This window comes from Lupinus angustifolius, chromosome LG09 (assembly GCF_001865875.1).
Source record: "Lupinus angustifolius cultivar Tanjil chromosome LG09, LupAngTanjil_v1.0, whole genome shotgun sequence".
In the NCBI taxonomy this organism is placed as follows: Eukaryota; Viridiplantae; Streptophyta; class Magnoliopsida; order Fabales; family Fabaceae; genus Lupinus; species Lupinus angustifolius.
Window position 1 is genome coordinate 5,101,537 of NC_032017.1, and position 11,882 is coordinate 5,113,418.

General features: G+C 30.1%; 1 protein-coding gene and 1 long non-coding RNA gene across 5 annotated transcripts; one reads left to right on the top strand and one right to left on the bottom strand.

The window, feature by feature from the left end:
• LOC109356912 (zinc finger CCCH domain-containing protein 30-like) lies at nt 1,135–4,770 on the top strand. Of its 4 annotated transcripts, none has more exons than XM_019600542.1 (2): nt 1,135–1,194; nt 2,309–4,770. In XM_019600542.1, the coding sequence occupies exons 1-2, from the start codon at nt 1,170–1,172 to the stop codon at nt 4,516–4,518; spliced, it is 2,235 nt and encodes a 744-aa protein (XP_019456087.1). In that variant the 5' UTR covers nt 1,135–1,169; the 3' UTR covers nt 4,519–4,770. The 4 variants fall into 4 exon arrangements, with proteins under 4 accessions (XP_019456087.1, XP_019456089.1, XP_019456090.1 ...); XM_019600544.1 differs by lacking the exon at nt 1,135–1,194 and adding an exon at nt 1,225–1,369 and having other exon boundaries at nt 2,309–4,768; XM_019600545.1 differs by lacking the exon at nt 1,135–1,194 and adding an exon at nt 1,225–1,369 and having other exon boundaries at nt 2,312–4,768.
• Nucleotides 4,816–8,708, bottom strand: LOC109356915. The gene is made up of 3 exons (XR_002108803.1): nt 8,694–8,708; nt 8,530–8,533; nt 4,816–4,936 (listed from the first exon to the last, which is right to left on the bottom strand). It is a non-coding gene; the product is annotated as an uncharacterized LOC109356915 (long non-coding RNA).

Below are 11,882 nucleotides of genomic sequence, written 5' to 3' on the forward strand. Positions count from 1 at the left end.
ACTTCAAGAGAGATTAATCCTTACCAATAATGAGGAAATACAATTAGTTTTATGAAAAAACCAGAAATAATTTATTTAATAATAGTTAGATGAAAATTTTATTTAACAATTAGTTTTTTCCCATATTTGTATTATTTTTTGAAAAATTAATCATTATAATACTTAGATGATAGATAATATAGTAATAGTATATCAAACTCATAATGAAATTTGAACATGTTAAGTACAAACTATTTAAAATTACTTTTGTTATAAATAGTTTTTTTAACCCTTAAGATATGATGCCCATAATATAACATATAGTCTATATACCAATTATTTTAATAAAAAACTATAAGAATTGAAAACATTGTCCATTACTTATACAATGTTTAACAACAAAATATTCGATTCTTATATCATATATACTAGCTTAGAAGTAGTACAAATCATAATATATAATATAAAAAAATATAAGCATCTTCTATTAGATTTTGGTAGAATTGTTACGCGAGAGTTTTCAATTGGGATCATAGGATGTTGAGTAGATAATTACAAGATAATAATTAAGTTGCATGAAATGAAAAGTGATGAAATATATGACAAACCATATATGATTATTAGTATAATATTTAATTTTTACAAATTAATTAATGCGTTTTTATCTGATACGAAATTTCTATTTTTAATAACGTGACTAGTAACCTTTATATTTTTCGAAAACATTGTATATTATTAACAAGATAATATTAGTGATACATTTTTTATACTCTCTTCAACCCATAAACACCTTATTATTCATGAAATTTATGCAATCATCCCTAAATTAAAGCAAATTAACATGCTTTAGTGTGACTCACATGAATTTCACCTCTTAATAATACATAAGATGTTAAAAAGAATATAATATTAACATTTCCCTTGAAACCAAATCAAATAAATATTGAGTCTAATATCTATGCAATATTACTATAAAGTTTTTTACACGGAATACATCAATCATTATCATTTATTTATATCACACATATACACTATTTTCTCATAAATATTTAAATAAAACCTTTATGTATTTTTTATAGTGGAATGCTCTTTTGGTGTGATACTTATTTATTTTATTTTTAAATTAAAATTATTATTATTATTCTTCTTGATGTGAAATGAATAGAGAAAAAGGGAAGAGCACATAGGAAATGGAGAAAAATGGTCTCTTACAAGTTCCTCTTTTTTCTCTCTTCATTATATCTCTTTCTATTTTTCATTCCTTAGATTTTCTCATAACCCAAAAACACACACACACACTCTCTTCTTCACCTTAACCCTTAAGATCTGAAAGTCAATACCTTTTTCTATATATATCTCTCTCTGAACTTTGATGTTTTTTTGAATAATGGTAAGATTCACTTCACTTCATATCTTATATCAGTTTAGATTACTTTCAAGTTTTGGTTTTTCAGATACCCTTTTGTCAAAAGTTAGTATCTTTATGTTTGTATGTGTGTTTTTTCTTCTTGGTTGTTATTGAATTTATATATGAAAATGAGTGTGAAAATTGGTTTTTTGCATGATCCTTAAATGATCTTCTTGTTGAACACTTCATACCCTTTTGTCTCAGTCAACGCCCTCTCTTCTTTTTGTTTTTTAATATTTTTTAAATATTTTTGTTGATACAGTGTTACATTATCAAAAAGCTTCTTTTAATGTATATGATATTGAATATATTTTTGATGTTCTCTGTGTGAATATGTTTTTTTATAAAAGGGGGTGCAAAAATCAATTAGGTTTGGTTTTATGTGAATCTAGGTTTTTGATTGAGGAGTTTAAGGATAAGTTCACTGAGTGGATTTGCTGTTTGATTTCATGAACAGTTTGTTTTATTTTATAATTTATTACTATTTTGTCTTTTGATTCTGATGTTTTTTGATAAAAAAAATGTAGTCTGTTGTTTGATTATTGGATATATGAAGTAAAATGAGGAACCTTGTTTGTTCTAGTTTTCAGGAGAAGATGAGTTCTTTTCCATTTTGTATATTTGCTTGTTTGAATTGTTTATTTATCAAAAAAGCTGTGATTTTTATCATTTATAAGTAGGACTAATTATGTAAAACATCACTTTTTTGTAATCCTTTTTCTTCTCTAGTTTACATGTTATATTTGATGTTTTGCTACCTAGAGTATCTCATAAATTTCATTTGTTTGTTTGTAAAATAAGCGTGTAATCGATGGTGTTTATGTATTAATTTGTTTCATTGTTCTGCTTCTTGTTTGATACAATTTTAGTTCCGCCGTGTCTTTGAATGCTAGCTGTAATGGGTTTGTGTTTTTTTTCCAGCTGAATCTCATGCCAATGAAAACATGTCCCATGAGTTGGATCCGTTAAAGCAGCTAGCAACATCTCCAACGCTCTCTCCTAATTTGATAAGCTCATCCGAACCTAATAGCAACAAGATGAATCACTTGACTATTGATACCGATGATTCTTTTGCAAGCTTGCTTGAGCTTGCGGCCAATAACGATGTTGAAGGTTTCAAACGATTGATTGAGTGTGATCCTTCCTCTGTAGATGAGGTTGGGGTATGGTATAGTCGTCGGAAGGGATCAAAACAAATGGTCAATGAGCAAAGAACTCCTTTGATGATCGCTGCTACTTATGGTAGCATTGAAATTATGAAAATGATTCTTTCACTATCTGATGCCGACATCAACCGCTCTTGTGGACTCGACAAGAGCACTGCCCTTCATTGTGCAGCATCTGGTGGGGCTGAAAATGCTGTTGATGCTATGAAACTACTACTGGCAGCAGGGGCTGATCCGAATTCGGTGGATGCCAATGGGCATCGTCCAGCGGATGTTATTGTTTTCCCTCCCAAGCTTCAATATGTCAAAAACAGTCTTGAACAACTTCTTCAAACTGATGATTCTATTGCTGGCTGCAATCTTAGGGTGATTACAACCTCCTCATTCAATTCATATTCTCCACCTTTATCAAACTCACCGGAGAATGGGTCTCCTTCTGCATCAGATTTCCAATTGAAGTTGAAGTCAAATGATGTGCCTATTTCGTCTGCATCTGAAAAGAAAGAATATCCTATTGATCCTTCCCTTCCAGACATCAAGAACAGCATATATTCAACTGATGAATTCCGAATGTATTCTTTCAAGGTTCGGCCTTGTTCTCGTGCTTATTCGCATGATTGGACTGAATGCCCTTTTGTCCATCCTGGGGAGAATGCTCGTAGAAGGGATCCAAGAAAGTACCATTACAGCTGTGTACCTTGTCCCGATTTCCGCAAGGGTGCTTGCCGTCGTGGAGACATGTGTGAATATGCTCACGGGGTTTTTGAGTGTTGGCTGCATCCAGCACAATATCGAACTCGCCTCTGCAAGGATGGGATAAATTGTTCCAGAAGAGTTTGTTTCTTTGCGCACACTGCTGAAGAGCTTCGACCGTTATATATTTCAACTGGTTCTGCTGTTCCCTCACCTCGCTCAAGTACATCATCGGCCATGGATTTCGCTGCTGCAATGAGCATGTTGCCAGGCTCTCCTTCCTCAATGTCAGTCATGTCGCCTTCACCATTCACTCCACCTATGTCACCTTCTGCTAATGGCATGCACTCTTCTGTTCCTTGGCCACAGCCGAATGTCCCAGCCTTACATCTTCCGGGAAGTAATCTTCAGTCTAGTCGTTTGAGATCTTCACTCCATGCTAGAGATATTCCTATGGATGGTTTTGACTCATTCTCTGATTATGATCAGCAACAACAGCTCCTAAATGAGTTATCTTGCCTCTCTCCACAGCATCCAATGAATTCTAATAATCTGAACCGCTCAGGTCGAATGAAACCCCTGACTCCTTCAAATCTTGATGACCTCTTCTCTGCCGAGAGTTCTTCTCCTCGATTTACTGATGGTTCACTGGCTTCAACTGTTTTTTCTCCAACACACAAATCAGCTGTCTTTAATCAGTTTCAGCAACATCAAAGCATGTTGTCGCCTGTGAATTCTAATTTTTCTCCGAAAAATGTTGAGCATCCTTTGTTGCACAGCGCCTCTTTCGGGGTGCAGTCACCAGGAAGAATGTCCCCACGAAACATGGAACCTATTTCTCCGATGAACTCTAGAATGTCTATGCTAGCTCAGCACGAGAAACAGCAACAATTTCGTAGCCTTAGCTCCCGGGATCTCGGCTCCAACTCTGCTACTGCTGCCTCAGCCAACTCTTGGTCAAGGTGGGGGTCTCCGAATGGTAGGGCAGCTGGTGCAGAGGAATTCAATAAGCATCACCGCAGATCATCTTCTTTCGAGCTCGGGAACAATGGCGAGGAGCCGGATTTATCATGGGTTCAGTCACTTGTCAAAGAATCTCCAACCGAGATTAAAGAGAAGTGGACCACCAATGTCCCAACTGTTGCAGCAGCTGGATCCTCGAGCGAAGGGTCAAACATAAGCGCATCACAAATGAACTCTGTTGATCATGCTGTATTGGGAGCATGGCTTGAACAGATGCAGCTCGATCATCTCGTGGCTCAGCAAAACTGAAATGAGTTTCTCTGACGAGGCAGGTAACAACAGAAAGGGTTTCCAGTAAATAATATTTATCCATGTTTTTTCGAAGTTTTGTTGTCGATGGCGAGTTTCGGGTACTAAGAAAGGAAGCAGTAAGATAAAAGAATCACCTGAGTCAAATTCATTTTCATATTTAGTTTCTTTACTAAAGTAACTTTAGCATTCACAATCCTGTCATTTTTTTCTTCCATAAGGAGCAAATGTTCTATAAAGATGAAATTCCTATTCCCTATTCCTAAGTTTGATTTATATCTTTCTCTTTTAATTTTAACATTTGGGTAGAAAGACATTACAAAAGGGTCATTGGAATTAATTGCTTTGTCTCCATTTTGATCCATTTTTGGGGATTATGGTATTTCTGATGTAATCAGAAATCAATAATTTTTTAGGACTATTTGAAGGTTGATCTTTTTGGTCATGTATAACATTCAATTGAAGATTATTCCTATTTTATTCTATAATACCTTTATTATTATTATTATTTCTATATTCAAGCTTATTATCTTTCACATTGCTTTCTATTGTTGTTAATATTATCTTTTTTGCATGATATCAACACATGAGGTATTGAATCCTTTTTGTGGATATGGTACTATGGATTAAATGCTATTTATATTTGATTCTTTGTCTTTGCATGATGGATGAAACACCATGTTATTTTATCTTTGATGATAAGTGATAATGTTGGCACTTAGAATTCTTCACTTTGTGCAATCCTACTCGATCAGCATATTGTTATGAGAGTGGTATAGACCGAAGTTACCTTTTCAAGTGAATAGGTGGTTTCCGGGATTTAAACTTATGACGTCTAACCGCATTTGATTTAAATTGCAAATTGCATCATGTGATGTGATTGTAATATTGCGGTTGTATTGATCATCCTAACCGTTTCACATTGCAACTATGATGTGATACTAGATTATAATGGTGCAGTTGCATTGAGCCACGGTGCAATTACATTGGAATGTATTTAGGATGTATTAGGCCACGATATATTGAATTCAGGAATATTTTTTTAATTATAAAATAATTCACTAGTAATTATCGAAATCCGCATCGTAATAGTTACTATGACTACAATCACAGAAACCATATCTCGATTTTAAACATTTTCTAAATCCGCATCTGGACTTTCTCACTAGCGCACAACCATCGCCATGATAAATAATTATAAAATTTGATAAACAATTTTTCAACTCAGAAAGCTTTGACACACAAATAAAAAAATAGATTATGTCTTGAATATATGTTTTCTCTAATGCCCCAAAGTTTCTAAACATTGCTGTAATTATATGAAGTGAAACAAATGGTGTTAAATATTTGGTTTATATGATTATTGAAGAAAAAAAGTTATTGAAAGAGATAATTGATGTCAAATATTATTTATAATTTTTTATGAGGATTGCTACATCTTTCTAATATTTTATCCTAAAAATCATCTTAATATTAAATAAAGTGAACATTGTATAAAAGAAAAGATGATCAACAATGTATTGCTCTAGTAATATAAAGTTCGACTAGATCATTAGGATGACAAAATTGTAAAGAGTTCAATTTTTGGTAGTAAAAAAAAGAAAAGTGCCTTCATTATCTTTAGAATATAAAAAAACAATCAATCCTTTCTTTACTTAGTATTATGGGTATTTTCAACAGAGAAAAAATAAATAAATGTATATATCCTTTCTCAAATTTTATATGATTTTTTGGTGAAAACACTTTATATAACTTTTAATTATATTAAGCATGAACGTATCTCAAAAATAAACTATTAGGAGTAAGATTACTAGCAATAACAAAAGCTATATCATTAAAGAAAAGTTTGGTAAAATTCCCTAGAATCAAACAAATCACAAGTTTGGTAAAATTCCCTAGAATCAAACAAATCACAAGGGAAATTACTTAAATAGTTTTACACCATTTATATCACTTTCTTTTGTACAACTCGTGTATTTTTTATTCTCACTTTTGCAGAAAGAATATGAATATTAGGCATAACCGACCTTAGCTTTCAAAGAATATATTTATATTTATTCTCCAATTAGGCATATCTTTTTCTATGTCGCAACTATTTCTAGTGCTTCTTTGTATATTCCAAAAGCTGACTCCATATTTCATTACAATAAAGATAAAAATGAACATATCAATCTACGCATTCACAGAAAAGTAGCAAAGTAATCACTCAAATCCTGAATCTATCTCTTTACTATGAATATATGCACCACAATAATATTTTGTCAATTTGAATCCCTAAAACGATATTTTATGGGAGGAACAACCACACACCTTAAAATAATTGATTGTTTATTTAAAAGAGTGAGAAAATACCATTGATAATACCAAAAAATTCAATGCAAATAACTCGGTGCAAGATTAGTCATTTCATGGTCTGTATAAGGAGAAGAATTTGAAGGTCAGCAGCTGAATTTTATATGTTGTCCAAAAGTCTTAAATATATTTTAAATACAACAATAATCAAACATTTAAAATTAAGTTTATCTTAAATGTTTCTCTTATAATCTTTTTCCGAGAAAAAGATTATACATTGATAATAATAAAAGTTTTTTACATTGTCACTGTATTATTTATCATTATTTTTCTTTCAAATGTGAGTAATATAGATGTATGATGAATGTATATTACAGTATTTTCTAGACCACTTCTTTCCTTTAAGAATTGGATTAAGCTTCACTTGATCTATTTTTATTAAGAAGGTTTTTCTACCATTTTTGTTCACTCATATCCAAACCTTCTAAGATATAATTCTACCATATTTTCTACATAGTATATATTACCCTCCCATTCATATTGAAGAAAAATGAGTAATTCAATTGAATAAATGCTAAAGTTTCCATCCTAATTATTTGTTATGTTATAAGAGAATATTTACATTCAGTTTATTGTATTTTTTAAATACGTTCTTTATTTGTATTATTATTAGTTTATTTTGACTTAAGTTAGTAAAGCAAAAGAAAGTTAAATAATGGCAAATTTGAAAAATAGTAATTAATTCAATATTCAATTTCTAAACGTACCACTAATTCTGAAAAAAAAAACTTTAAATGAAACAAATAAATATAGATGGTAGAATTATTGCATTCTGGAGTCATGTTTAGGCCTTAATTTGTTAGCCTTTAATCACTTAGAAAACACATCTGTTCTCTTAGAATGTGTCTATTGTAATTGAATGAGAAAAATAAATATTAAAAATATAATTATTAAGTATTTTTTCGACCAATTAAAACTCATAAATTTATTATAAGACAAAAAGCATGATTTTAGTTAATTGATTGTACCAGAGAACTGAACTCAATAAAGCATTATATAACATGAATCCTGAAAATTGGTCCAGAATGAAGCCTACTATAGACTGCCATTAAGGAAATTAACACGACATAAATATAAAGTAGGGTTGGTATAAGCAAAAATAAGAAATGCATGACAAAAAAAAAATGGAATGATGTAGAAAATTAAAGATACTTGTTATCAAATGACTAAAACATACAAATAATTGGAATGAAATTAACAGTATTATTTGTTGTCCCTATCTAATTAAAAAGTGAAACTTTATTAAATTTTTTTATAAAAGTATAAACTAATATTTTTATATTACTTGTTGAAATTTGATTAATTAGAAATATGTAGATACAATTTTTTTTGGACATGTAATCTTTATTCAAATAATTTTATATTTGAAGTACATATTTAGAAGTAAAATATGAGATATACATTGAAGGGATTTTAATTAGAAATAATGAATAGAAGTTGGGACCAACTCCAACCAACATAGTACAATGATAGGTACCTTGAAGGGAATTTTAGGTTGGGGTACCTATTATATACCAACTAATGACATCAATTGCTATAGATTTGTACCCCTAAGAGAGGACATTAATACATTATATTGCCCCATTTTAAGTAAAGAAATTGTAGTATTGGGGATACCAAATCCTATCATATTCTTCAATTATACCTAACTTGATTGACAAGGCTATTTCTTTGGCCTATGGGTGCATCTCTAAATTGTATTTTGTATTTGTCATGCCTTGGAATTTGTTTGGCTGAGAAAGTTGCAAGTTTGGCTAAGAAAGTTGTAAGTTTCCAAGGATATAAAAAGAAGTCTGTGTGGCCAGCAATGCTCACATAATTACGAGTGGATAATTAAGTTATTTAAGTATAAGGTTGGAAACTCAATTCTGGCTATTTGCATAAAAATGAATCTTGTTTAGAGAAATAAAATGAATTTTAATAATCTCTAAAATATTATTATTTAACTATTACATGAAAGGACCATAAATACCAACCAGAGTTGATTTAGTAGTGTAAGATCACACTAAATTTCAGAACGATCAAAATGTCAAAAGTTCGATTATCAGGAGGAACATTTATTGATTTATTGGGAGAAGTAACCACACACTTCAAAAGAAATTAGTTTCTTACTTATAGCGTATGAGATACTCTTTGGTAATACAAAAAAACTTTAAAGACACAAATTATATTAAAAATAATAATAAAGTTTTGACAGAATTTTATTTTGTTACCTTGACTTAATTATTTGTTTCTTTTGTTTTCTTAGTTTTTCACTTTTTTGTCTCACTTTGTTCCTTTACTTAACTTCCATTTATGCCATTATTCGTAATATTAGTTTTAACTAACACTGTTAAAAATATTCCATTCATTTAACTAAAATAATATTTTACTCTCTTCTCGAATTTCGTGTTGACCTAAGTTATTATGAAATGTTAAAAAATATTATTAATATTATTATTTATGATATCCACTGACATAAACTAAGTTATTATTCAATAATCTCATCATATTCTTTCACACGACTGTGACTTTAAGTAGTACATGCTTGATTCTTTTTCTTGTGCATGGAAAAATACTCATTGAGAGAGTTAGCTTCACAAACCTGCAGATATTTCCATACATGTGAGAAACCAAAAAAATTCATTAATAATAACAGTAATTGTAAGAGTAAATTACACGGACACCCCTGAGTTTTAGTGAAATTACACAAACCACCCATCATTTTTCTAAACTTACACAAACTTCCCATAGTTTTATACTTTCATTACACTGACCACCACTGTATAATAAATAAGTGTAATTTTTTAAACAAAAAATGTGATAAACGCAATTAAGTTAAACAAAACATGATATATTGTGTAGACAAATCTAAATAATATACAAATCAATGTATCTTTATTATTTTTGGTTTGTTACACTACATTATAAGAGTGATTTAAACAATATTATAATTGTTGATGCATTTTGTAACAAAAAAATAATAAAGATACATTGATTGTATATTATTTACACTTGTCTACACAATATATCATGTTTTGTTTAACTTAATTGCATTTATCATATTTTTTGTTTAAAAGATTACAGTTATTTATGATACAGGGGTGGTCAGTGTAATGAAAGTATAAAACTAGGGGATGTTTGTGTAAGTTTAGAAAAGTAAGGGGTGGTTTGTGTAATTTCACTAAAACTCTGGGGTGTCAGTGTAATTTACTCTAATAGTAATAATCCATTTTAAGTTTCTTATTGATATTGCTCCGGACTTGGTTAAGATTGGCATTCATTTTTTTCTCTTAACTAGCAAGTTACTCGTGAGGGAGTTTTTTTTATTATATAGGTAATAGATAATAAGAATGATTTTATATTAATTATATATAAAATCATACGGTCAAACCATACTGTTTAACTGTTTAAATTGGATAAACTTAATATGGGTCATCTACTGGTTTAACATCTTGCTCGACTTTCTCAACATTGTTTTTTACACATACATAACATGATATAGTTAGTAGTATCCTATTAATCAAAAAAATCATCAATAAATTTATAATTTCATTATTATTTGATTCTAAAATAAGATTAGTATAAAAATAAATATTATTTAACTCTAAAATAGCTACAAACAATATGTTATGATTCATATTATTATTATTTTTAATATTGCTATAGTAACATTATATTTTAATATTGTATAGGTAATCATATCCCTTTTATTTTTAAATAAATCACATGTCATTAGGGCTTGAGAGATTGACACATGTCATGAGGGAGTTCTTGAGAGATTGACACATGTCATTGAGAGATTGACACATGTCATGAGGGACCTTTAGTTTTGATGAGAGGTTGACACATGTCATGAGGGCTTGAGAGATTGACACATGTCATGAGAGAGTTTTTTATTTATTATATAGGTAATAGATAAAGTGGAAGAGGCTCAAGCCCACTATCTTGATTCTGAGAGGGATATTGGATAAAATCCTTGTGTGTTTGGATTTGGATCACCTAACTTTAAAATTTGGTGATTTTATTAACTTCACCAAATCTAAGCATCTAATGGCTTAAATTTCAAAGAATGTTTTGATTGTGATTTTCTTATAAGCATTTGATATTAATTTTGTGACTCAGATTTGTTAAAGTTAGTAAATCACAAATTTTCTAAGTTAGTTGATCCAAATACAGTGTTTGTATGTACAATTAATGGATGAGAGAATTCATGTAATCGAAAGTTTAATAAGGTAACAAGATATGATAAGATTATCATGTTGACATATCCTATGTTCTTTACGTACATATTTTTCCATGGTGAATTAAGTTAGAAATGAGCAAGATAATATAACGCAATTTCCCTCTCATATCTCAAACCAGATGTAACACCATAATTTTTAGAGAAAAAAAATGTATGCACTGATAGTGTACGAATTTTATACATTATCATTGTATCATCACCATTGATTTTTTATTATTGTTAATTTTTGAGAAAAAATAATCCAAATGAATGGTGGATGGTGAAGTGCATGTGTATAAATCTTTACACTGTGACTGTATACATTTTACCCTCTAATTTTTATAGCAAAAAAATAAATATAATATATGAAATTAATTAGAAAATATATTTTGGGATGTTAAATCTGACCACAACTACCACCATATCAATGTTATCGTTATACTGTGCACAAAATATTTGAGAGGACAAAAATTTATTTTGAGTATACATTACCCAGACCATCAAACAACCTTATTACAATATAAAAATAAGGGTGAATGAAGAATTTACATTATTGGAGGAAGTACATTGTATTATACTAGAACTAGAAATCACAAAAATGCAATAATGCATGAGAAAAAGATATATAAACCGACAGTGTAAAGGTTTTTTACACTGTCAGTACATCATCCGATATTGATTTTTAGTCATCATTGACTTTTAAATAAAAGTATTGCAAATGAATGGTGGATAATACGCTGACTGTGTATAAAAGCTCATGTTACTTCAGCAAAATCAGCATTTACTTCAGAACAGCACATTAGAAATC

What these genes read in the sequence shown, in the direction of transcription:
- LOC109356912 (XM_019600542.1), top strand. Translation starts at nt 1,170, where the DNA reads ATGGAGAAAAATGGTCTCTTACAAG. An exon ending in GAAAAATGGTCTCTTACAAG is followed by an intron (nt 1,195 to 2,308) that starts TTCCTCTTTTTT and finishes TTTTTTTTCCAG; the next exon opens with CTGAATCTCATGCCAATGAA.